Source organism: Oncorhynchus mykiss, chromosome 19, assembly GCF_057628025.1.
Source record: "Oncorhynchus mykiss isolate SJ-2025 chromosome 19, ASM5762802v1, whole genome shotgun sequence".
In the NCBI taxonomy this organism is placed as follows: Eukaryota; Metazoa; Chordata; class Actinopteri; order Salmoniformes; family Salmonidae; genus Oncorhynchus; species Oncorhynchus mykiss.
The window spans coordinates 58,398,669-58,426,609 of record NC_143040.1 but is presented as its reverse complement, the minus strand read 5'-3'; the positions used below and the strand labels follow the sequence as shown (position 1 = coordinate 58,426,609).

Genomic DNA, 27,941 nt, shown 5'->3' with positions numbered 1-27,941 from the left:
CCCATTTGGAGTGGCACAGGACAACACAGAGGCATTGTGCAGAGACTACAGAGTGTATTAACCCTTGGATTATCTGTCTTTTCAGGTATCAAGAGATGCAGTGAAGTTAATGTCAAAAATAGCATTGGCCAAGACCAGGTAAGAGCACCATGTTGCCACGTGAGTGTATCTCAACAAGATAATCACCATTCTGTTTGTTTCTGTGTGTGGTGTGTTTGTTCTTTCATTGGGCAAAACATTACGTCAGCACACCACACCCACACAAGTGACATACATGTACATGTGAACAGAAGTGTTTGAGGCGACTCAGTGACCTAACACGACACAGGAAACAGCAGAGGAGTGGATGGCTATTCCTGTGAAATAAGAGTTTCTGTTCTGTTCTTGTTTGTTTTGGTTGCTTTTGTTTTTGTTTGTACTTAGTGATTTGATGACATAGATAAATGGATATTCCTCATTGTTGTGTCCTTATTTGGCTCTTTGTCTTTCACCCGTGGCAGTCCCTTTCACATGTCCCAACAGCAGTAGAACACCCACTATGACCTCACAGCAACTCCAACCATACCCATTGACACTGTAAACAATATACTACACTACACATTTAGCTCAGCAAGCTCATTTAGTTTGCTTTTATGTGAGTGGGCCCTGTGGTAAGCTGTCTAACTGCCAAAGTCCTGAAGAGCCTGGCAGCCCTAGCTAGCTCAGAAAATGGTAGTGACTTGGACTGCCAATGGGTTGGGGTGGGTTGGGGGGGCTGGCTGTGCTGGACGTTCCCAGCATGGGAGAGAGAGAAGTGGCATAGCTCAGCTGTCAGGAGTGGAGAGGGGAGCGAGGGACCCAGCCAGGCAGCCAGCCTCCAAACCAAACGGCTTCAGCTGCTAACAGCTCCTAGTGACTGCAGCATAGTAGTTAAATATAGACCCATGCTTTAGCCTCCATCTCTACACTGAAAGACTGGGGACAAAGGAGGAGTAAATGAAAAGACCTGGACGTTTGACAAAGGACATCACCCTGCTGCACCTCTCTCTCCCCGCTGAGCAACGGCTCCTTTCAAACACAGACAGAGTGGGAGTGGGAACAGAACTGTGCCTCCATGATTGCCTGTCTCCCTCCTCCGCCAAGGCTTTCTCTCCTTTATTTGGTCTTTCTCACCCTCACTCCCTTGCATTCTCTTTCTGTCACAAACACTCTCCCACTGACTCCTCAAAGAGTGTATATCTTTGGCTGACTTACAGAGAAAGAAAAAAGGGAGTGGAGAGAGAGAGAGAGGCAGAGAGAGAGAGAGACAGGCAGAGAGAGAGAAAGAGACAGAGAGAGAGAGAGAGACAGAGAGAGAGGACTAGATCCAGCTCTCGTTGCTGTAGCATTTCCTTCTTGACCTGGAATCCTAGAGGAGGAGAAGTGAGAGAGCAGAGCTTGTCCATGGTGATGGCATTCATTCTGTTGCAGGGCAGCTGAACAGGAGTAGCATTAAGAAGAGGTCTTCAGAGGACATTCACATACAGCAGGGCAGACTGAGTCACTCCTGTAGGATTACCTTAAGCACCACTCCAAACCTAACCCTGGGGACCAGAAAGAACAGGTAAGAAAGTACAGCTTACTGTCTTCTACACAGTGTGCCTCAGTGAAAGCATGCTTCTCTCATCTCTACTCAGTGTGGGAAGTTAAACCATGTTCCCATTTTGTGGCAGGAGATAAACCTATCAGCTGAAATGCTCTAGTATCATGAGTTTGAAATGCTAAGAGAGCTATTACTGTTGATGGACTTTGTCAGTGCTGTTCTGCACAGATGTACTGTAGGTTACAGAATACTGCGTGAAGGAACACTATTTTAATGGACTCTGTCTGCCTGCTTTGTGCAGTATGAATGGGTTAAAATTCATGCTGTCCACATACATTAAAACACATTGAGTGTATGACATGTTTTAAGAGAGTTAAGGTCTTTTGACTGTTCTCAGGAGGTAGAATGGTCATTAGGAGTTAGACACTGGCACTGAGACAGCACACATGGGAAAGAGAAAGTCATGAATCTAATGTACCATATAAATCACTACTTATTCCTCTGTCATTGTTATATAAAAGCAGTGTGAGAACCCCTTCTAGTGTTATACTAGCAAGAAAAGCCTTGTGAGGACTTAGAGCTGACAGCGTAATCCAGACAAATAACGTTCTCCTGAGATATTTAGGCTGGGAGATAAGTAATAACTAATCCAGATTCCTCCGTTAACATTGGGAATGGATCGTCGGGGGGGGGGGGGTTCAACTTGTTGTGAAACAGCATAATTTCTACGTGGTTATTCATTCCTTTTAATTATGTCAAATTATTTTATTTATCACCAGGCCATCAATCATAGAACATGCATGTATATTTGGTTCTCATAAGAACTAATCCATTTGTCAAGACATACATCACACAGTCTAGCTGAGCCAAATGAAATGTGCAACATATCTCTCTTTTATAGGGGTTGCAAGAAAAGGGTTCCAAAAGGGTTCTTCGACTGTCCGTATAGAATAACCCTTTTTGGTTCCAGGCAGAATCCTTTGCGTTCCATGTAGCACCTTCTGTGGAAAGGGTTCCACATGGAACCCCCTAAAAGTTCTACTTGGAACCAAACGGGTTATACCTGGAACCAAGAAGGGTTAATCTAAGGGTTCTCCTAAGGAGACAGTCGAAGAACCCTTTTAGGTTCTAGATAGCACCTTTTTTTCTTTGAGTGTTCAGGCATACTTTAAGTTAACCGTCATCCATCTCCTCAGCACCGATCTGTCTCTGTATTGCTCCTAATGCAGACCAGCTCTGGAAGAGAGAGGAGAGCTAACTGTTCACACTCCAGCTGATGTGGTCCCCTAACACTTAATACAGATACAGGGAGGAGGGGAGAGAGAGAGAGATCTGTCATTAATATTTCTGGCACTTTGTCCAGGTCAGGGATAAGGAGATCCTTTCCTAATGTTAGTTTGAGTGGTTTACTTTACACTTAAGTGTTTTGTTTCCAGGGGTTACCGAAGTTCATTCACAGCTCATTCTTTTTACAATGTTTGAAGAGTTATCAAGTCAGACTTATCTATTCAGACAGACCAAGCTATGTCATTGGCTCATACAAGTGGCACAGGTGCAGAGAGAGCATTCGCTTACTCAAACTGTGTCCCTCTCCACTGAGATGCCCGTCGCCTCAAATCACCGTTGTCACTACATTAATTAGGTTTTTGCATCACTTACTTCTGATCAGTGAGATGATAAGGACATGGCTAAGTTATGAGGTAATGTAGCTCTTTCAGCAGTGGTAGATTGGGAAAGAGATACCACTCCACTGTGGTGTTTATCGACCAGGCTTTTCCATTGACAACATACTGTAGCACAATCGTCAATGTTCTTAACTGAATTTTTTATAGCCTGCATAGCGATTCTGGTAGGATGTAGGCTACATCATGCACTTGGCTTGGAAATGTCTACAACATTGGATAGAAGTATCCATTGCTGTAGTTATAGAGAGGGAGCAAGCGTATATATGGTAAGGGTGATTGTATCTGCCTGGCATGTGTCCACTTTCCAGTGCACTGCCATCAGCACTCTCTGGAATGATCTGGTAACAGAGGTCTGCTTCACGTGGTCAACTCATCGCTTTTGGGAGTGGGCCAGACTGTAGCCTGCAGTGTGTTGTGGGAGTGGGGGAGGTTGGAGGAGTGACCCTGGCTCTGTCCCTTGTTGAGGCCAGACAGAGGGACCTGGTCTGGGGCTGGTCACTATACTCCCAGTGGTCACTGTGGTGCAGCCTTCAGACCTGCTGGTGAGATTCGGCAACAGCTGTCCCTGGCACATGTCACCCCCATTACTATGACACTAAGCCATGAATGTAGAGAATCTGTTCCAGACCTTTAGGTTTTACATATAATAATGCTTCTTACATTTCCATGTTATGAAGTGTAAAGGAAAACCACAGTGCTTCATCAGCATGCATCGAATGACCATGCAGCTGGTGGGCTTTGCTCTCTTATAAAGTTCATAGTAAACCATCTTGACATTCTCCAAATATTGTGACGAGAGAAGTCCTCTCCTTCAATGTGATATCTTAAAGGAATCTTTTGAATCCTATTACTTCTGTATGTCACAGATGTATCTATATTAATCGTCAGTAGCTTGGGATAGTGATGCTATTCATTGCAAATGGTTCTGGCCCCATTCTTACTGACCTTCGCCCTATCTTCTCGCTAGAAAAAGCAGTCGTTCCGAGAACTTCTTGCTGAACTTTTGAAAGGTTCAGGTAGGGAGACTTTGCATTCCCTGAATTGAGTCTTATTGTAGTAATACGTGATCTCAAATCAACCAGGCTGCATCTCGCTTCCTCTCTTCCTCCCAGTCAGTGGGGGAGTGACATCATGATAGACTGCTGGAGACTTCCATTTTTTCACGTAATTTATTTGGACGGTTTTGAACATATTTGCTGACCGATCCATGACTCAGAAATAGAGCTGCCTTATCGCTCTGGGATCTCAGTGTCTGAACTGTTGTTGGAGCTCTTTTTATCAAATGTTTATTTAACCTTTATTTAACTAGGCAACTCTTGAGTTGGACAGACGACTCAAGTTAGGCTAAATGTGTATAACTTTTTTTCAGCAGTGTGAAAGGGTCATGTAATGTCATGTAATGTCATGTGCATCACACATGGACAGATCAGAGCAGACCATTGACATTTTATGGAATTATGGCCTAGTAAGGGGCGCAACTTTGGTTTTAGAAGTGGGGGGGACATAATATATATATATACACTCCAAACAGCCTACCCGACCACTCAGAGGCGTCCGCATGGTCCTACAGCACACTGTTGCCTCGTTTTGTATCACATTCCAATGATAAAACTGGAGAGGACAAAAATGCCATTTCAGAATGTGAGTGTGCTTCACCCATGTGTAAGCCTCTATATGGTCTTTATGCAACATTCTGAACATGCCTAGAATCTCCGTTTAAACATGATATCCAATCATGTCATGTTACTCAAGGAATTTGGTGCTTGATTGGTTGGTGTCCATTTACAGATTCTGTAAGCCTACTCCATGCTGCTCCCTCAATAGATCAAGTGAATTGGGTTGCTACCCAGCACAGTAGAGTTGTGAATATCATATCTGTTGGCTCTTGGAGACATACAAACTTCGTTCAGAGCAAAAGGAGATAAATGTACACAGGTACGATCTTAATTTTATCACCGCGTTTCAGGGGAACTTGCAATGCAGGAAATGTAAAACGTGTACTGTATGAGGTTTAGAAGGGCTTCTGTAATTTCCACTTTGAAATGTCAGACTTGACTTTCCCTTATGAAAAATGTATCAACCCCTACAAAAATGTCCATCAATTATAATCCACATTTCCTGTTGCTGCAGGATTATTTTCCTACTGTAGCAAACTGGCTCAAATTAAGATCCTACAACTGTATGTGAATTGCATTGCCTTTGATAGGCCTACAGTGTACAGTATTAGGGCCGACTAGCTGCACCATCTTCATCTACTGAAGGTATGTACAGATGAAGTCGGAAGTTTACATACACTTTAGCCAAATACATTTAAACTCAGTTTTTCACAATTCCTGACATTTAATCCTAGTAAAAATTCCCTGTCGTAGCTCAGTTAGGATCACCCCTTTATTTTAAGAATGTGAAATGTCAGAATAATAGTAGAGAGTGATTTATTTAAGCTTTTATTTCTTTCATCACATTCCCAGTGGGTCAGAAGTTTACATACATGCAATTAGTATTCGGTAGCATTGTCGTTAAATTGTTTAACTTGGGTCAAACGTTTCGGTAGCCTTCCACAAGCTTCCCACAATAAGTTGGGTGAATTTTGGCCCATTCCTCCTGACAGAGTCAGGTTTGTAGGCCTCCTTGCTCGCACACACTTTTTCAGTTCTGCCAACAAATTTCTATGGGATTGAGGTCAGGGCTTTGTGATGGCCACTCCAATACCTTGACTTTGTTGTCCTTAAGCCATTTTTCCACAACTTTGGAAGTATTCTTGGGGCCATTGTCCATTTGGAAGACCCATTTGCAACCAAGCTTTACATTCCTGACTGATGTCTTGAGATGTTGCTTCAATATTTCCACATAATTTTTGTTCCTCATGATGCCATCTATTTTGTGAAGTGCACCAGTCCCTCCTGCAACAAAGCACCCCCACCACATGATGCTGCCACCCTCGTGCTTCACGGTTCGGATGGTGTTCTTCGGCTTGCAAGCCTCCCACTTTTTTCTCCAAACATAACGATGGTCATTATGGCCAAACAGTTCTATTTTTGTTTCATCAGACCAGAGGACATTTCTCCAAAAACTATGATCTTTGCCCCCATGTGCAGTTGCTAACCATAGTCAGGCTTTTTTATGGCAGTTTTGGAGCAGTAGCTTCTTCCTTGCTGGGCGGCCTTTCAGGTTATGTCGATATAGAACTCCTTTTACTGTGGCTATCGATACTTTTGTACCTGTTTCCTCCAGAATCTTCACATGGTCTGTTGCTGTTGTTCTGGGATTAATTTGCACTTTTCACGCCAAAGTGCGTTCATCTCTAGGAGACCGAATGCATCTTCTTCCTGAGCGGTATGACGGCTGTGTGGTCCCATGGTGTTTATACTTGCATACTATTGTTTGTACAGATGAACGTGGTACCTTCAAGCGTTTGGAAATTGCTCCCAAGGATGAACCAGACTTGTGGAGGTCTACAATTTATTTTTTTGTCTGCAATTTAGGTTTTGTCTGATTTCTTTTGATTTTCCAATGATGTCAAGCAAAGAGGCACTGAGTTTGAAGGTAGGCCTTGAAATACATCCACAGGTACATCTCCAATTGGCTCAAACTTTGTCAATTAGCCTATCAGAAGCTTCTAAAGCCATGACATAATTTTCTAGAATTTTCCAAGCTGTTTAAAGGCTTAGTGTATGTATACTTCTGACCCACTGGAATTGTGATACAGTGAGTTATAAGTGAAATAATCTGTCTGTAATTTTTTTGGGGAAAAATTATTTATGTCATGCATAAATTTGATGTCCTAACCGACTTTCCACAACTATAGTTTGTTAACAAGAAATTTGTGGAGTAGTTGAAAAACGGGGTTTTAATGACTCCAACCTAAGTGTATGTAAACTTCCGACTTCAACTGTATGTGTCTTCCTTCTGTCATACATGACACTGTTGGGACACTGTTGCCCTGGTGTTAAAAATACCTGTTTTTGCTAATGGTGGAAACTCATTGAACCTCATCTGCAATCAGAAGACCGTGTATGTAATGTTGTGATGAAGAGGATACAACGAGTAGAAACCTTGTAGGGAAAGTAATATTCTGCTCTAGCAGGATGACATGTCAGGTGTAACACATTTTGATGCAGAGTATAAATAGAAGTAGGCCAGATCACTAGACAAACTGTACCGTGGCCAATATACATATACAGTAACCAACAGAACTGGGACCCTGTCGGCAGAGACCATGTCATCTAGTATTTAGAAATTCTAAGTTAAACAAAGTATTATGAAATTCCAAGTGCAATAAGTATATATTGTAAACATAAATTCCACGTGTAATTTAGTGATATAATACCAATCAACAAGAAATATGTACACTGTAAGTGTGTTCAGCTGTCTCAACCAACAAAAGGCTTCATCAGTCTTCAGTTGAACTAAATTTGCCTCTGAAACACGTCTGTTATGTAATATTTGACCCTGAAAGGTCACTGTTTGTCTGCAGAGGAATGTGTCTGCAGAAAGCTGAGACATACCAGTCTGTAGCAGTACATGGAAAAGAGGAACTTGTAAAAACAGTAATACTAACATTTGAATCAAGACAATCTCTGTAACAGTTTTGAGTCAAGGTGGATTGAAACATCATTTTCCTTGTTAAGATGGAAGAGCCGTTTTACCCCACAGTATTTGATCAGGTCTGCAGGCGTGGTGCGTTGCCAAACTCCTTCATGCTGAGGCACAGTTCCCAGCCCATATTTAGTCACGTTGGGTTCATAGCGTGGCTACCCAATGGGCATGGACGTCAGTTCAACGTCTATTTTTGATTTACATTTGTGGTGTTGTCAACTAAGGTCAATTCAATGTGAAATCAACTAAAAATATTACCATGACATTGGATTTAGGTTAAAAGTTGGTTGCAAATCCAATGAGTTGTCCACGTTGATTCGACGTCATCACATTGAAATGACGTGGAAACAACACGTTGATTCAACTAGTTTTTGCCCAGTGAGTATATCAAACTCCCCCAATCAAACAATACGTTTTTCCAAAGAGTTCGGAGGGCCCCTGGAATCCCGACAACTGCTGTCACTAGTGTCTCAGGGAGCAGGAGCTATCTATTAACTAAGGCTGACATCACAGGCCAAATCAGGACCATGTAGCCATGCAGTCTGGGAGGGACCTCTGGAGGAGCACTGGAAGAGGAGGTACAGATCTCATACAAACAACAACAACAACTCTAGATCTGGGAAAGAGTTCACATCCACTGTCTAAATCAGGTCCTCCAACGAAGTTTGTTTATTTTCCCGGTATGTCCACACACCTTATGGTTGAATTTGGATTGTATGTAGGTGGTGTAGCTGTAGCCAAATATTGTTGCTTTTCAATGATCATTTGAGCAGTATGTTGTACCCCAACCTAAAGCTGCTGGACTCCCTTTCAGTGAAAGGCATCTGTTTACTTGCTGATCACAGCTAAAGTGATAGGGCTCCTTTTTCTCCAGCATGGACCAGGAGAACGTGTGTTGGGGTCGGAGACCCTATAAATACCCTGAGTGACAGCTGGCCATGACCGCCAGGGTCTAGCCTGGCTATGTGGGAGTAGACATGGGACCCAACCTTACTTTAGTCCCACGCCTTCACATGACCCACAGATCATTAGGCCCTGGTCTTCTCATCAGAGGGAACTTGGGCGTTTGATGCAGGCAGTTAGACAGTAACATACTACAGATGACTTGGATTCCATGGATTTGTGGGCATGCTGGTCAGGGGTACCCAGTGAGGGCTCATTGTCCATTAGCCAGCTCCCTCCACATTAGGGAAGAAGGGAATGCAACATGCAGGAATGGTATGTGAGGCTCAGAGGCCACGTGGCTTTGGAATCCCCATTTGCCCTCTTAGAATTCACTCCACTCACAACAGTTGCAAACTTTGAGCTGAAACGGAGAGTCATGCTGTAGGAATCTGATTGAAATTTAAATAGAAAACACAAAAATTGGAAGGAGTTAAGGGTATAGAGAAGGTTTTGTTATCATTACGCCTTGGTGAAATTGGAGTAATAGATCATTATCCTGAAATGGTCTATTTGAACAGTGTCCAGTCAGCTATCTATCTAACCTCAGTTCCATGTGAATGTTGAGCTTTCATGGCTTAACTCCCAATCAGCTCATTACCCTTGAATCAAAGTAATGCATGTTCCAGCTGATAGCATTACACAATCCATACAGAACTGTGGGAATAAGAACTGGTTTAATTAAACTGTGCTAGAGGAAAAATAAATGTGTTCTTGGAGTTTGGAATCATAGGTAGAAGCCAAAGGAGCCAGAAGTTGGAGCTAAAGTATTTTTCCAAAGTTAAATGGAGGATGAAGCCCAAATGAACTAGGGAGAAGTGATACTGTACTCTACAGAGCTGTTGCATAGTTACATATTGGAAGTGTGCATGTACTTCAATAATAAATGCAAGTTTTACATTGAATGTACTTAGGTTCATGTCCTGACCATGAGTTCAAAACAATATCCAGAGTTTTGTTTTGAAGTGTGTGAGAGAAGTAGGTGCTTTCAAAATATGGTTGTGTCTGATTCCTCTCTGGCCTCTTACAACCTCTCTTAACCCACCTTTTAAACCAGACGAAGATCACATAAACTTGTGGTCATTTGAGAGCCAGTAGATTGGTCACTGTGTTATTCTTATCTCAGTGGTTTACAGTAATACTCAGTAAAGCCTATCGATCCAAACACTGTGGTGAACAGTGGTGTAAAGTGCTTAAGTAAAAATACTTTAAAGTACTACTTAAGTAGTTTTTCTGGGGTATCTGTACTTTACTATTTACAAAACTTCAGTCTCAACGTCAACAGTGAAGAGACGACTCCAGGATGCTGTCCTTCTAGGCAGAGTTCCTCTGTCCAGTGTCTGTGTTCTTTAGCCGATCTTAATCTTTTATTTTTATTGGCCAGTCTGAGATAGGGACTTTTCTTTGAAACTCTGCCTAGAAGGCCAGCATCCCGGAGTTGCCTCCTCACTGTTGACGTTGGGACTGGTGTTTTGCGGATACTATTTAATGAAGCTGCCAGTTGAGGACTTGTGAGGCATCTGTTTCTCAAACTAGGCACTCTAATGTACTTGTCCTCTTGCTCAGTTGTGCACCGGGGCCTCCCACTCCTCTTTCTATTCTATTCTCTTTCTAACAGTTTGCGCTGTTCTGTGAAGGGAGTAGTACACAGCATTATACGAGATCTTAGGTTTCTTGGAAATTTCTTGCATGGAATAGCCTTCATTTCTCAGAACAAGAATAGACTGACGAGTTTCAGAAGAAAGTCTTTGTAATCGAACCCACAAATGCTGATGCTCCAGATATTCAGCTAGTCTATAGAAGGCCAGTTTTATTGTTTCTTTAGCACAACCATTTTCAGCTGTGCTAACATAATTGCAAAAGGTTTTTTTAATGATCAATTAGCCATTTAAAATGAAAAACTTGGATTAGCTAACACAATGTGCCATTGGAATCTAATCCTTTGCTGGAGTCAAGTACAGTACAGTACTGTGGATGTTACATCATCAAGGCATAGAGTGTAACCTTGGTACCCCTTTATCCTTGGCTGCACCTGTCCTGGCAGGGCTGAGGAGTGGCATAGCAGTGGGTACTGGGTAGTCTACTGTGCTAGAGAAAATCACTCCAGTTTGACTCAATGTGATGTTATTATACTGTAATGTACTACAGGGCATGGAAAGCAGTCTGAGTAGCACAATTCAGCACTTGAGATGGCTTTTCTTCTCTCTTATTTTGGAAGATCTTTTCTTTCAACCCTTTCTTGCACCTGGACCTTTTTCCAGGAAACATTTGAGATTAGGGTAGATTCGTTTCAGACGCCATTAAGTCATTCTGATCAGTAAGAGCTCTGCAGAGTCAGACCGCTACTAAAGAGGAAGATAAACAAATCCCTGAGGAGTGAGCTGAAACCTCCAGTGAACCGCTGTCAGAACCCTGTATCTCACACATACATACAGTACAGTCAGGCCTGCTTTGCTCCCAGTCTCAAAGCTCTCCTAGTGAACATCTTGTTTTCATTGAGGTTAGAATGAGTTACTGTTCTTTATTAATGTTCACAGTCCCAGTGTTGTGCTGTTCTGGCTACGGATTGCGTTGTTTCAACGGTCCCAAGGAGGTGGGTCACCCACCTAATTGAGCCTCGAACTGATCTCAGAGCAGAGAGAGCGGTGGAGTCGTGTAGGGGAGAGGGAATGTGTGACATAGTTCTGTGAGCTCACTCAGCTCAAGATGGCTCAGAGGATGAGTCAGGGGTCGTGTGACATCACCTGCAAGGGAATTGTTCGCTATCTGTCTGTCACGATCGTCGTAAGAACATTCGGACCAAAGCGCAGCGTGATATGGGTTCCACATATTTATTGACTTGACACGCACAAAACATTTTTAAAAAAGCAAACAATACGTGAAGCTATGGAGTGCTCACAGGCAACTACACATAAACAATATCCCACAAAAAAACAGTGGGGAAATGGCTGCCTAAATATGATCCCCATTTAGAGACAACGCTAAACAGCTGCCACTGGGAACCATACCAGGCCAACAGAAATAAAACAACCTAGATTACCCACCCTAGTCACACTCCGACCCTCCGAAGGTGCGGACTCCGGCCGCAAAACCTGACTCTATAGGAGAGGGTCCGGGTGGGCATCTAGTGTCGGTGGCGGCTCCAGTGCGGGGCGAAGTACCCATTCTGCCTTCGGATCCGCCAGCATTGGTGGCGGCTCTGGTGCGGGACGAAGAACCCGCTCGTCCCGCGGATCCAGCATCGGTGGCGGCTCTGGTGCTGGACCTTGCCCCCGCCCAGAACGCCGCACCTGGACTGGGCACCGGCGCAGAGGAAGGCCCCGGCCTTGGAGCGGGACTGGACGCCGTGCCTGGACTGGATGTCGGCGCAGAGGAAGAATCCGGCCGTGGAGCGGGACTGGACGCCATGCCTTGACATCGGTGCAGAGGAAGGCTCCGGCCTTGGAGCTGGACTGGACGCCATGCCTGGACTGGGCACCGGCATAGAGGAAGGCTCCGGCCTTGGAGCGGGACTGGACGCCGTGCCTGGACTGGGCACTGGCGCAGAGGAAGGCTCCGGCCTTGGAGCGGGACTGGACGCCGTGCCTGGACTGGGCACCGGCGCAGAGGAAGGCTCCGGCCTTGAAGCGGGACTGGACGCCGTGCCTGGACTGGGCACCAGCGCAGAGGGAGGCTCCTGCCCTGGAGCGGGACTGGACACCGTGCCTGGACTGGGCATCAGTGCAGAGGAAGGCTCCTGCCCTGGAGCTGGACTGGCCGCCTTGCCTGGAAGCTCCGGACCGTGGATCGTCGCAGCAGGTTCCGGACTGTGGACCGTCGCAGGAGGTTCCGGACTGTGATGTCATACTGTACCAGAACAGAATCACAGAGAGAACACTTGCTCACAGTAAGGGGACTGTAGTTGTTCCATTAATCACAACTCCTTCAGGGGACTGTAGTTGCTCCATTAATCACAACTCCTTCAGGGACCTATAGTTGTTCCATTAATCACAACTCCTTCAGGGGACTGTAGTTGCTCCATTAATCACAACTCCTTCAGGGGCCTGTAGTTGTTCCATTAATCACAACTCATTCAGGGAACTAGTTGTTTCATTAATCACAACTCCTTCAAGGGACTGTAGTTGTTCCATTAATCACAACTCCTTCAAGGGACTATAGTTGTTCTATTAATCACAACTCCTTCAGGGGCCTGTAGTTGCTCCATTAATCACAACTCCTTCAGGGGACTATAGTTGTTCCATTAATCACAACTCCTTCAAGGGACTATAGTTGTTCTATTAATCACAACTCCTTCAGGGGCCTGTAGTTGTTCCATTAATCACAACTCATTCAGGGAACTAGTTGTTTCATTAATCACAACTCCTTCAAGGGACTATAGTTGTTCCATTAATCACAACTCCTTCAAGGGACTATAGTTGTTCTATTAATCACAACTCCTTCAAGGGACTATAGTTGTTCCATTAATCACAACTCCTTCAAGGGACTATAGTTGTTCCATTAATCACAACTCCTTCAAGGGACTATAGTTGTTCTATTAATCACAACTCCTTCAAGGGACTGTAGTTGTTCCATTAATCACAACTCCTTCAGGGGCCTGTAGTTGTTCCATTAATCACAACTCCTTCAGGGGCCTGTAGTTGTTCCATTAATCACAACTCATTCAGGGAACTAGTTGTTTCATTAATCACAACTCCTTCAAGGGACTATAGTTGTTTCATTAATCACAACTCCTTCAAGGGACTATAGTTGTTTCATTAATCACAACTCCTTCAAGGGACTATAGTTGTTCCATTAATCACAACTCCTTCAGGGGCCTGTAGTTGTTCCATTAATCACAACTCATTCAGGGAACTAGTTGTTTCATTAATCACAACTCCTTCAAGGGACTATAGTTGTTTCATTAATCACAACTCCTTCAAGGGACTGTAGTTGCTCCATTAATCACAACTCCTTCAGGGGACTAGTTGTTCCATTAATCACAACTCCTTCAAGGGACTATAGTTGTTTCATTAATCACAACTCCTTCAAGGGACTATAGTTGTTCTATTAATCACAACTCCTTCAGGGGACTATAGTTGTTCTATTAATCACAACTCCTTCAAGGGACTATAGTTGTTCTATTAATCACAACTCCTTCAAGGGACTATAGTTGTTCTATTAATCACAACTCCTTCAAGGGACTATAGTTGTTCTATTAATCACAACTCCTTCAAGGGACTATAGTTGTTCTATTAATCACAACTCCTTCAAGGGACTATAGTTGTTCTATTAATCACAACTCCTTCAAGGGACTATAGTTGTTCCATTAATCACAACTCCTTCAGGGAGGAGGAGAGATGCTCTAAGATCAAAGCTCTATGAAGTTTAACACATACAGTGCATGCACACACACAAATGCATTGATGACCTACATTAGCCACACTCAGCAGGTGGAACGAGGTTCGGACCTGGACCCAGAGTGGGGTCAATACGGACCGTGGGTCCCGACCAAAATAAATAAATGTATATACACTGACTACACCAAACAGAGTTAAAAATCCTTATTTAATATGTCTCCTCCCCTTCATCTACACTGATTGAAGTGACATCAATAAGGGATCATAGCTTCACCTGGTCAGTGTACGTCAAGGAAAGAGCAGGTGTTCTTAATGTTTTGTATACTCAGTGTATATATATATATATATATATATATATTTCATATATAATAATAATAAGAAAAATAATTTTAAGAACTTAGATTTCAATGCAATTTGGTTGAGAGTTGTAATAGTAGATTACACAAAGTACAATTTTGAAATGTAGTAGTGCTTGGGCAGTAGTGCAGAAGCATAAATATCATACACCCCAAAAATGCTAACCTCCCCTGTTATTGTAATGGTGAGGTTAGCATGTCTTGGGGGTATGATATTTGCGCATCTGTAACTTTTTCAGATGCACACATAAGACATGGCAAAATGTGTTGAATTGTAGGAAATTAGCTACAAAACTGGAAAATATTATTTTCGCCAACAGGAGGGGTGTGAACAGTTTGGGGTGGCATGGGTCCCGAGGTAGGGGTTTGTTACTATGCCGATAAAGACAATATCCATCCGGACCTTTGACCGCAGGGAATTTCTGTGGACCTCATACAGTAGTTGAGTACCCCTGACCTACACTGTGTGCAGTGCACTTGACCCCAACAGACACAGGATGACTCAACAGTACATGAATGCAATGCAACTCTAAAGATTCCTGGTCTTACTGTATAACATGGTGCATACAGACCATCATAGTTTAAGATTCCTGGTCTTACTGTATAACATGGTGCATACAGACCATCATAGTTTAAGATTCCTGGTCTTACTGTATAACATGGTGCATACAGACCATCATAGTTTAAGATTCCTGGTCTTACTGTATAACATGGTGCATACAGACCATCATAGTTTAAGATTCCTGGTCTTACTGTATAACATGGTGCATACAGACCATCATAGTTTAAGATTCCTGGTCTTACTGTATAACATGGTGCATACAGACCATCATAGTTTAAGATTCCTGGTCTTACTGTATAACATGGTGCATACAGACCATCATAGTTTAAGCCCTGTATTTCTTTTTGAGTTGGATCCCAGATTGTTTACAGATTAGCACGACAAACAAGACAAACATGAATGAAGATGGGTTTCCAAGGCCATAAAACCGGCTGTAAGTGATGTGTCCACAGTCTGAGTAGTGTCCAGGATGTTTATTTGTATTTTCTCTCTCTGTATCTCTCTCTCGTTCTCTGTCTCAAACACACTCACACTCTCTTTCTCACTTTTCACATGCTTTCAATTGATGTTTGTACAGATTCTATTAACATTAAGTATATTGATTTAGTTGACCATTTCCCTCACTTTTATTCATTGCTGCACAGGTAGAGAGGAGCACAATATTAAAATATGATTCCCTCTGTTCTTTTTCTCTGGCCAGGTAGAGGATGAGGTCCAAGAGCAGTGGGGTGGAGAGCCCAGCCAATGGGGTACTCGGGGTTCCCCAGGCAACACAAGACATCAACCAGGAAGAGGGTGTAAATCTGCATACACCCATAAAGAGTCTGAAGGTCAAAGTTCAACCAAACATTGAGGAGTTGGTGGAGGAGGTGGTGGTGGTCTCTGACATAGAGAAGTCAACCGAGGACAGCTTAGGTACTTGTGACAAAAGACTGGGAATCATGGACCTTACTAAAAAGGACCTTCTGAGGCTGCTAGGGGTCATGGAAGGTGAGGTTCAGGTGAGTCTGATTCATATTGATAAACTACCGTATTATGATATTGTGCATAGCTTAATAGTTAACTGTGGAGTGAACCATTAATCTTGTCTGCTGGGATGATGTTTACTTTCATTATCCACTAGGTGGAACCGATTGCCATGCTTTTATTGTAAATCCTCACAATATTTTAGTCCAAAATTATATATATTTTTGTCTATACTACACCTCCCTCTAGTGGCTGATGTTGGTACTAACACACATTACATTACAGAAAACCTACTCTTTCTTACCTTGCCTTGTAAGAGTAGTCCCTTGGTGCCCTAAAGGAGATTCTTATAAACAATAACTTGCAAGGTTTTTTTCAAAGCACTAAGAGAGTGTGTTTTTTGTGTGTGTAACCCCCAGGCGAGGGAGGATGTTATCTGTGTACTGAAGACTGAGAGGACACGTTTGGAAGCTCTGAAGTCCCACTATGGTTCTGCAGCTCCTACCACAGCCCTCCAGGCCCTACAGAGAGACAGCCTTCTCACCAACACACAAACACACATTGACAATGTCTACCAGTGGCCAATGGCTGAGGTTAGTCACCAACAGTACTGACAGATACGTATTACCTTACAAACCAATAATATTGATTGTAGTATTCTTTTTTTTCCTCTCTTTTTTTTAAATACAATTTTATTCGTCATGTACACAGTTTACAACAGGTATAAAAGGTTAATTGAAATGGTTACACGCTACAGTAGCTCCCTCAACAATTGCAGTACCATGTAATTCATACAGACAAATCTGGATGTCAAATGTTGAACATCATTAGTTTTACACATTTTTGCCATGAAATCTACCAGTTTTCTTATACAATAAGGATGCATAGATCAACAAGACAGAAGTACACTAGTTGACTGAATAGTCAGTTACAGTCTAATGATTATTCTGTGTTGTGTGTTCCTCAGCTGGACCGTCTGCAGGATAAACACAAGGACACATATCGGTGCATGCTGGAACAGCTTCTATTGACTGAGAAGTGTCATCGCAGCACCGTGCAGGAGCTGGACAGCGAGAAGCGCAAGCATGCTGACTACATGAACAAGAGTGACGAATTCACTAACCTATTGGAGCAGGAGAGAGAGAGGTGAGATGATGAGGGGGAGGAAAAGAGAGAGGTCAGAGGATGAGGAAGAGACTCTTGTTAATTTCATTCTGACCCAAAGCTGAGAGAATTAAAGTAAGAAAAGGTTTACGCATTGGAGCATAATGAAGTTGGTGATGAGGCAATATCTCCCAGTTCTCTTTCTCCCATGACATCATCTGGTGGAGGTTCAGATCAGGTCATCAGGACCATTGGGACCTAGGCTTCAGTAGTCCAAGCATGACTGTGTGTGTGAGAGGAGTCTGTAAGGACACAGAGAGCGGGAACCTCTCAAAGGGATCAGACATGAGAAAGAGCAAGCAAAATCATCTTGGTCTCAGACTAGACGTAAGATAGTAAACATACATCTGGAACACTCAAATTAGTAGGATATGTTAGGTTTGGTATGGTTACATAAGACAGAAGGTTACTTAAGGCAAAAATGAAAGTAGGTTGGATGGGTAGACGCAAAATGCGAACTTCTGGCAACCCGAATGTTGCATGTTGGAATCTCATCACGGACAACCTAATAATTTGAGAACCAACTATTTTCTACTTTGCAACTACTTAGCATGTTAGCTAAGCCTAACCTTAACTCTTTAACCTAATTCTTAACCTCAACCCCTAGCCTAGCTAGCGTTAGCCATCTAGCTAATGTTCGCATTAGCCACCTAGCTAACATTAGCCACAACAAATTCAAATTCATAACATATCATATAGTATGTTTTGCAAATTCGTAACATATGTTACGAATTACAATTTATATGATAATGATATGTTATGAATTACAATTTATATGATAATAATATCATATGAAATGGATGATGGTCATCCACAAATGTATACATATCATACGAAAGGTAACATATCATTCTAACCTCTATACCAAGCGATGTCAGAGGAAGGCTCTAAAAATGGTCAAAGACTCCATCCACCCAAGTCCTAGACTGTTCTCTCTGCTAAAGCACGGCAATTTACATTGACTCCTTTATTATTTATTTCTTTATCTTAATTGATTTACACTAACTCCCTTCCCACTCCACTCTACCCACTCACTCCACTGACACTCCAACACACACATGCATATTGACACTACACACACACTGTCATACAAAATGTTGTCAATAAAACCGTGAATTGGGAATTTCAACAGTGTGCAGGCCTTCCTGTTCTATACTTTCACACAAGCTGTTGCTGCTACTCTGTTTATTATATATCCTGGTTGCCTAGTCACTTTTACCCCTATCCACATGTACATAGAGTATTACCTAATTTACCTCAACTATCTCATACCCCTGCACATTAACTCAGTACTGGTACTCCTTGTATATAGCCTCATTACAGATTTTATTGTGTTACTATTTCCTTTTTTTGTTATTTAGAAAATATGTATCTTACTTTTTAACTCTGCATTGTTGGGAATGGGATGGTGAGTAAGCATTTGACTATAAAGTTTACATCCGGTTGTATTCGGGGCATTTGACTATAAAGTTTACATCCGGTTGTATTCGGGGCATGTGACTATAAAGTTTACATCCGGTTGTATTCGGGGCATGTGACTATAAAGTTTACATCCGGTTGTATTCGGGGCATGTGACTATAAAGTTTACATCCGGTTGTATTCGGGGCATTTGACTATAAAGTTTACATCCGGTTGTATTCGGGGCATGTGACTATAAAGTTTACATCCGGTTGTATTCGGGGCATGTGACTATAAAGTTTACATCCGGTTGTATTCGGGGCATGTGACTATAAAGTTTACATCCGGTTGTATTCGGGGCATGTGACCGAATACACTTCGATTTGATCATTGGAATTTCTCAGATATTCTTTTACTATATTACATCTACCCCTGAGTCCAGGTTGGATTAAACTACTCACACAGAGGGATGAATGACCTCATCTGACCAGTGTGTGACCTCACCCTGCCTTTGAAGCCAAGCGGAACCATGGCCCGACACTGAGACTCCCATTGACACTAATCGTGGTTTATATGATACCTATATGGGCAGGACTTGTAAAGTCAGAGGGCCAGATAACTTTAACAGATTCCACTGGCTAGATCCATTGGATGAGGCTTTTGCAGCAAGCACTATTGTTGCTTCCCAATACAGAGACATATGTGTTTGCTCTTCTCCCTGTGGGCAATGGGGGCATGGAGAACCTGTATGCCCATAAAGTCCAAGCATTTCCCTTGGATCCAGCAGCAGCATAAAGGGCCATTGCGCCGTTTTAAATGTTCAGTTGTGCTGAGGGTTAATGCGTGCAGTACCAGCCGCCTCTGGACACGGACCATTTACTGAGGCCGATAGATGATGTGTTAGAACTACGGTGTGTGTGTGTGTGTGTGTGTGTGCCTGTGTAATGTTTGTACAGTCAACCTGCATGTGTGCACGAGTGTGTGCGTGTATGTTCCCCACACCCAGTCATCTGCAGGCCAGAGGCCAGAGTGGAGCCCCAGCTGTGTTTCATAAGCTATAAAACTTCAAACAGCATCACCCAGACAGGCCCAATGTACTCTCAAAGCTCCACAGCACCATCTCCTTCCCTTTTATTGGACAACTCAGGAGACAGACCATGAAGGCTACATCACCATCAGAAGAGTCGCCGTCAGAGACAGTGGGAGAGGCCTGGGAGAAGGAGAAAGAGGACAGAGGGAGTACTGTTCATTGGTTCCAAACAGTAGGAGAAACTTGAACCTTTGCCCCGGATGTGTTTGATTGACACCTGACTGAGGTAGACCCTGAACATGCCAACCCCAGGCAGCAGGTTTCACGCTTTTTTGGAGAGGGATAGCAACCGCAGGAATTCCCTTTAATGAACCTTCAGACTGTCTGATGAAAGCCTTCCACATCAACCAACCCCAGAGAAACAGATACAGTCAGTGGGACTAAGTTCGACTAGGCTTCATCAGGTGCTAGCTATGTACAGTACGAGACAGCAGTGACTTTCATTCTACAAAGGTGGTTATGAACTATAAATTGTTAAATCCAAACCTGAGATAGTTGTTGGAGTTTACAAGTTTCAGTAGGTAGATCTACTTTAAGTCCAGTTGATCTTAATGTAGGTGTTAGTGGTACCGGTGACAGCCTCTGCCAGGTTGTTTCACTGTCCTGGTTGGCCAGTGTTCAGCCTACTGCCCTCCACAACCTCCTCTTAGTGCCTACAGCCCTGTGTTTAAGGTCTCCTGCTCCATCAGCACTGGCTGAGCCCACATTCCCCTGGCCTGGAGTCAGGAAAGGGCCGCACACACGCGCACGCACACACACCTGGTAGAGAGTTGCCACTGTTTTGATGATGCTCTCTGTCAGTGCAAGGTGGGAGCAATATGTCTACATGTCCATCCATTTCACACCTATTCATTTATGTAGCTCACTGACGTGTGTGAGTGTGCAAGAAGAAAAGGGAAAACACATACAGGTCTTACACCAAACTACTGAAGGAATTTGGAGTGAAGGGGTTGCTAGCTCTGCTCTTGACTTCATTTTCACATGCAGTATGTTGTAAATTAGGGAATAGAAGCGAATTTGGAGTGAAGGGGTTGCTAGCTCTGCTCTTGACTTCATTTTCACATGCAGTATGTTGTAAATTAGGGAATAGAAGCGAATTTGGAGTGAAGGGGTTGCTAGCTCTGCTCTTGACTTCATTTTCACATGCAGTATGTTGTAAATTAGGGAATAGAAGCGAATTTGGAGTGAAGGGGTTGCTAGCTCTGCTCTTGACTTCATTTTCACATGCAGTATGTTGTAAATTAGGGAATAGAAGCGAATTTGGAGTGAAGGGGTTGCTAGCTCTGCTCTTGACTTCATTTTCACATGCAGTATGTTGTAAATTAGGGAATAGAAGCGAATTTGGAGTGAAGGGGTTGCTAGCTCTGCTCTTGACTTCATTTTCACATGCAGTATGTTGTAAATTAGGGAATCGAAGCGAATTTGGAGTGAAGGGGTTGCTAGCTCTGCTCTTGACTTCATTTTCACATGCAGTATGTTGTAAATTAGGGAATAGAAGCGAATTTGGAGTGAAGGGGTTGCTAGCTCTGCTCTTGACTTCATTTTCACATGCAGTATGTTGTAAATTAGGGAATAGAAGCGAATTTGGAGTGAAGGAGTTGCTAGCTCTGCTCTTGACTTCATTTTCACATGCAGTATGTTGTAAATTAGGGAATAGAAGCGAATTTGGAGTGAAGGGGTTGCTAGCTCTGCTCTTGACTTCATTTTCACATGCAGTATGTTGTAAATTAGGGAATAGAAGCGAATTTGGAGTGAAGGGGTTGCTAGCTCTGCTCTTGACTTCATTTTCACATGCAGTATGTTGTAAATTAGGGAATAGAAGCGAATTTGGAGTGAAGGGGTTGCTAGCTCTGCTCTTGACTTCATTTTCACATGCAGTATGTTGTAAATTAGGGAATAGAAGCGAATTTGGAGTGAAGGGGTTGCTAGCTCTGCTCTTGACTTCATTTTCACATGCAGTATGTTGTAAATTAGGGAATAGAAGCGAATTTGGAGTGAAGGGGTTGCTAGCTCTGCTCTTGACTTCATTTTCACATGCAGTATGTTGTAAATTAGGGAATAGAAGCGAATTTGGAGTGAAGGGGTTGCTAGCTCTGCTCTTGACTTCATTTTCACATGCAGTATGTTGTAAATTAGGGAATAGAAGCGAATTTGGAGTGAAGGGGTTGCTAGCTCTGCTCTTGACTTCATTTTCACATGCAGTATGTTGTAAATTAGGGAATAGAAGCGAATTTGGAGTGAAGGGGTTGCTAGCTCTGCTCTTGACTTCATTTTCACATGCAGTATGTTGTAAATTAGGGAATAGAAGCGAATTTGGAGTGAAGGGGTTGCTAGCTCTGCTCTTGACTTCATTTTCACATGCAGTATGTTGTAAATTAGGGAATAGAAGCGAATTTGGAGTGAAGGGGTTGCTAGCTCTGCTCTTGACTTCATTTTCACATGCAGTATGTTGTAAATTAGGGAATAGAAGCGAATTTGGAGTGAAGGGGTTGCTAGCTCTGCTCTTGACTTCATTTTCACATGCAGTATGTTGTAAATTAGGGAATAGAAGCGAATTTGGAGTGAAGGGGTTGCTAGCTCTGCTCTTGACTTCATTTTCACATGCAGTATGTTGTAAATTAGGGAATAGAAGCGAATTTGGAGTGAAGGAGTTGCTAGCTCTGCTCTTGACTTCATTTTCACATGCAGTATGTTGTAAATTAGGGAATAGAAGCGAATTTGGAGTGAAGGGGTTGCTAGCTCTGCTCTTGACTTCATTTTCACATGCAGTATGTTGTAAATCAGGGAATAGAAGCGAATTTGGAGTGAAGGGGTTGCTAGCTCTGCTCTTGACTTCATTTTCACATGCAGTATGTTGTAAATTAGGGAATAGAAGCGAATTTGGAGTGAAGGGGTTGCTAGCTCTGCTCTTGACTTCATTTTCACATGCAGTATGTTGTAAATTAGGGAATAGAAGCAAATTTGGAGTGAAGGAGTTGCTAGCTCTGCTCTTGACTTCATTTTCACATGCAGTATGTTGTAAATTAGGGAATAGAAGCGAATTTGGAGTGAAGGGGTTGCTAGCTCTGCTCTTGACTTCATTTTCACATGCAGTATGTTGTAAATCAGGGAATAGAAGCGAATTTGGAGTGAAGGGGTTGCTAGCTCTGCTCTTGACTTCATTTTCACATGCAGTATGTTGTAAATCAGGGAATAGAAGCGAATTTGGAGTGAAGGGGTTGCTAGCTCTGCTCTTGACTTCGTTTTCACATGCAGTATGTTGTAAATTAGGGAATAGAAGCGAATTTGGAGTGAAGGGGTTGCTAGCTCTGCTCTTGACTTCGTTTTCACATGCAGTATGTTGTAAATTAGGGAATAGAAGCGAATTTGGAGTGAAGGGGTTGCTAGCTCTGCTCTTGACTTCATTTTCACATGCAGTATGTTGTAAATTAGGGAATAGAAGCGAATTTGGAGTGAAGGGGTTGCTAGCTCTGCTCTTGACTTCGTTTTCACATGCAGTATGTTGTAAATTAGGGAATAGAAGCGAATTTGGAGTGAAGGGGTTGCTAGCTCTGCTCTTGACTTCGTTTTCACATGCAGTATGTTGTAAATTAGGGAATAGAAGCGAATTTGGAGTGAAGGGGTTGCTAGCTCTGCTCTTGACTTCATTTTCACATGCAGTATGTTGTAAATTAGGGAATAGAAGCGAATTTGGAGTGAAGGGGTTGCTAGCTCTGCTCTTGACTTCATTTTCACATGCAGTATGTTGTAAATTAGGGAATAGAAGCGAATTTGGAGTGAAGGGGTTGCTAGCTCTGCTCTTGACTTCGTTTTCACATGCAGTATGTTGTAAATTAGGGAATAGAAGTGAATTTGGAGTGAAGGGGTTGCTAGCTCTGCTCTTGACTTCGTTTTCACATGCAGTATGTTGTAAATTAGGGAATAGAAGCGAATTTGGAGTGAAGGGGTTGCTAGCTCTGCTCTTGACTTCGTTTTCACATGCAGTATGTTGTAAATTAGGGAATAGAAGCGAATTTGGAGTGAAGGGGTTGCTAGCTCTGCTCTTGACTTCATTTTCACATGCAGTATGTTGTAAATTAGGGAATAGAAGCGAATTTGGAGTGAAGGGGTTGCTAGCTCTGCTCTTGACTTCGTTTTCACATGCAGTATGTTGTAAATTAGGGAATAGAAGCGAATTTGGAGTGAAGGGGTTGCTAGCTCTGCTCTTGACTTCGTTTTCACATGCAGTATGTTGTAAATTAGGGAATAGAAGCGAATTTGGAGTGAAGGGGTTGCTAGCTCTGCTCTTGACTTCATTTTCACATGCAGTATGTTGTAAATTAGGGAATAGAAGCGAATTTGGAGTGAAGGGGTTGCTAGCTCTGCTCTTGACTTCATTTTCACATGCAGTATGTTGTAAATTAGGGAATAGAAGTGAATTTGGAGTGAAGGGGTTGCTAGCTCTGCTCTTGACTTCGTTTTCACATGCAGTATGTTGTAAATTAGGGAATAGAAGCGAATTTGGAGTGAAGGGGTTGCTAGCTCTGCTCTTGACTTCATTTTCACATGCAGTATGTTGTAAATTAGGGAATAGAAGTGAATTTGGAGTGAAGGGGTTGCTAGCTCTGCTCTTGACTTCGTTTTCACATGCAGTATGTTGTAAATTAGGGAATAGAAGCGAATTTGGAGTGAAGGGGTTGCTAGCTCTGCTCTTGACTTCGTTTTCACATGCAGTATGTTGTAAATTAGGGAATAGAAGCGAATTTGGAGTGAAGGGGTTGCTAGCTCTGCTCTTGACTTCGTTTTCACATGCAGTATGTTGTAAATTAGGGAATAGAAGCGAATTTGGAGTGAAGGGGTTGCTAGCTCTGCTCTTGACTTCGTTTTCACATGCAGTATGTTGTAAATTAGGGAATAGAAGCGAATTTGGAGTGAAGGGGTTGCTAGCTCTGCTCTTGACTTCGTTTTCACATGCAGTATGTTGTAAATTAGGGAATAGAAGCGAATTTGGAGTGAAGGGGTTGCTAGCTCTGCTCTTGACTTCGTTTTCACATGCAGTATGTTGTAAATTAGGGAATAGAAGTGAATTTGGAGTGAAGGGGTTGCTAGCTCTGCTCTTGACTTCGTTTTCACATGCAGTATGTTGTAAATTAGGGAATAGAAGTGAATTTGGAGTGAAGGGGTTGCTAGCTCTGCTCTTGACTTCGTTTTCACATGCAGTATGTTGTAAATTAGGGAATAGAAGCGTTGCTGCGGTTGAGACAAGTTGTATTCAAAAGAGAGGCATTGCCGTCATTGTGATCAAACCTACACCGGCCTGTGATCCAGACTTTGTGTGCTTTAAAGTAGTTTAGCTTCTGGTGCACTTCTGTTAACACAACATCAATGAGATGTAGTTTATCGATTATGCTGTAGCTGAGCGCTTAATGCTTTCCCCCCTCAAGAGCAGCGATTACAGTCCACGGCTGTGTTTTGACAGGCACAGCGTCTCATCTTTCATCCACAACCCTCTGACACATACAGGCTGCTGCGCCTCCAACTACATTCCTCAGGGAAACAAAGGATGAGTGTGTTTTCTCAGGGACCCACTGTTGATTGCACCTGAACATGTGCTCAAGGGAGTTCAGGATCTCATGTTTATAGACCACGTCATTATGAAACTTACAATCATTTGACCATCCTGAATCCATGATCAAACAGAGCCGATAACGTTCCATGTTCCGTGAATCCATGATCAAACAGAGCCGATAACGTTCCACCTATGTTCCGTGAATCCATGATCATACAGAGCTGATAACGTTCCACCTATGTTCCGTGAATCCATGATCAAACAGAGCCGATAACGTTCTATGTTCCGTGAATCCTAACATGCCAGCAGTCTGTGTGGTTCATAACTCGTCATTACAATATAGTCTGGTTGTTTAACCATCGTCATTACAATATAGTCAGGTTGTTTAACCATCTTCATTACAATATAGTCTGGTTGTTTAACCATCTTCATTACAATATAGTCTGGTTGTTTAACCATCTTCATTACAATATAGTCTGGTTGTTTAACCAGCGTCATTACAATATAGTCTGGTTGTTTAACCAGCGTCATTACAATATAGTCTGGTTGTTTAACCAGCGTCATTACAATATAGTCTGGTTGTTTAACCATCTTCATTACAATATAGTCTGGTTGTTTAACCATCTTCATTACAATATAGTCTGGTTGTTTAACCATCTTCATTACAATATAGTCTGGTTGTTTAACCATCTTCATTACAATATAGTCTGGTTGTTTAACCATCTTCATTACAATATAGTCTGGTTGTTTAACCATCTTCATTACAATATAGTCTGGTTGTTTAACCATCTTCATTACAATATAGTCTGGTTGTTTAACCAGCGTCATTACAATATAGTCTGGTTGTTTAACCATCGTCATTACAATATAGTCTGGTTGTTTAACCATCGTCATTACAATATAGTCTGGTTGTTTAACCATCTTCATTACAATATAGTCTGGTTGTTTAACCATCTTCATTACAATATAGTCTGGTTGTTTAACCATCTTCATTACAATATAGTCTGGTTGTTTAACCATCTTCATTACAATATAGTCTGGTTGTTTAACCATCTTCATTACAATATAGTCTGGTTGTTTAACTATCTTCATTACAATATAGTCTGGTTGTTTAACCATCGTCATTACAATATAGTCTGGTTGTTTAACCATCTTCATTACAATATAGTCTGGTTGTTTAACCATCTTCATTACAATATAGTCTGGTTGTTTAACTATCTTCATTACAATATAGTCTGGTTGTTTAACCATCTTCATTACAATATAGTCTGGTTGTTTAACCATCTTCATTACAATATAGTCTGGTTGTTTAACCATCGTCATTACAATATAGTCTGGTTGTTTAACCAGCATCATTACAATATAGTCTGGTTGTTTAACCATCTTCATTACAACATAGTCTGGTTGTTTAACCATCTTCATTACAATATAGTCAGTCTGGTTGTTTAACCATCTTCATTACAATATAGTCTGGTTGTTTAACCATCGTCATTACAATATAGTCTGGTTGTTTAACCATCTTCATTACAATATAGTCTGGTTGTTTAACTATCTTCATTACAATATAGTCTGGTTGTTTAACCAGCGTCATTACAATATAGTCTGGTTGTTTAACCATCTTCATTACAATATAGTCTGGTTGTTTAACCAGCGTCATTACAATATAGTCTGGTTGTTTAACCATCGTCATTACAATATAGTCTGGTTGTTTAACCATCGTCATTACAATATAGTCTGGTTGTTTAACCATCTTCATTACAATATAGTCTGGTTGTTTAACCATCTTCATTACAATATAGTCTGGTTGTTTAACCAGCGTCATTACAATATAGTCTGGTTGTTTAACCAGCGTCATTACAATATAGTCTGGTTGTTTAACCAGCGTCATTACAATATAGTCTGGTTGTTTAACCAGCGTCATTACAATATAGTCTGGTTGTTTAACCATCTTCATTACAATATAGTCTGGTTGTTTAACCATCTTCATTACAATATAGTCTGGTTGTTTAACCATCTTCATTACAATATAGTCTGGTTGTTTAACCATCTTCATTACAATATAGTCTGGTTGTTTAACCATCTTCATTACAATATAGTCTGGTTGTTTAACCATCTTCATTACAATATAGTCTGGTTGTTTAACCATCTTCATTACAATATAGTCTGGTTGTTTAACCAGCGTCATTACAATATAGTCTGGTTGTTTAACCATCGTCATTACAATATAGTCTGGTTGTTTAACCATCGTCATTACAATATAGTCTGGTTGTTTAACCATCTTCATTACAATATAGTCTGGTTGTTTAACCATCTTCATTACAATATAGTCTGGTTGTTTAACTATCTTCATTACAATATAGTCTGGTTGTTTAACCATCTTCATTACAATATAGTCTGGTTGTTTAACCATCTTCATTACAATATAGTCTGGTTGTTTAACCATCTTCATTACAATATAGTCTGGTTGTTTAACTATCTTCATTACAATATAGTCTGGTTGTTTAACCATCGTCATTACAATATAGTCTGGTTGTTTAACCATCTTCATTACAATATAGTCTGGTTGTTTAACCATCTTCATTACAATATAGTCTGGTTGTTTAACTATCTTCATTACAATATAGTCTGGTTGTTTAACCATCTTCATTACAATATAGTCTGGTTGTTTAACCATCTTCATTACAATATAGTCTGGTTGTTTAACCATCGTCATTACAATATAGTCTGGTTGTTTAA

General features: G+C 41.9%; 1 protein-coding gene across 1 annotated transcript in view; it reads left to right on the top strand.

The window, feature by feature from the left end:
- Positions 1 to 794: 794 nt before the first annotated feature.
- The window catches only part of LOC110498061 (filamin-A-interacting protein 1), a 48,099-nt gene continuing 20,952 nt past the window's right edge, over positions 795 to 27,941 (top strand). The window contains exons 1-4 of the mRNA XM_021574625.3: positions 795 to 1,582; positions 15,739 to 16,039; positions 16,424 to 16,597; positions 16,972 to 17,150. Coding sequence (XP_021430300.2) covers positions 15,746 to 16,039; positions 16,424 to 16,597; positions 16,972 to 17,150 — 647 coding nt within the window. The 5' untranslated portion in view covers positions 795 to 1,582; positions 15,739 to 15,745. The remainder of the gene's footprint in view (positions 1,583 to 15,738; positions 16,040 to 16,423; positions 16,598 to 16,971; positions 17,151 to 27,941) is intronic.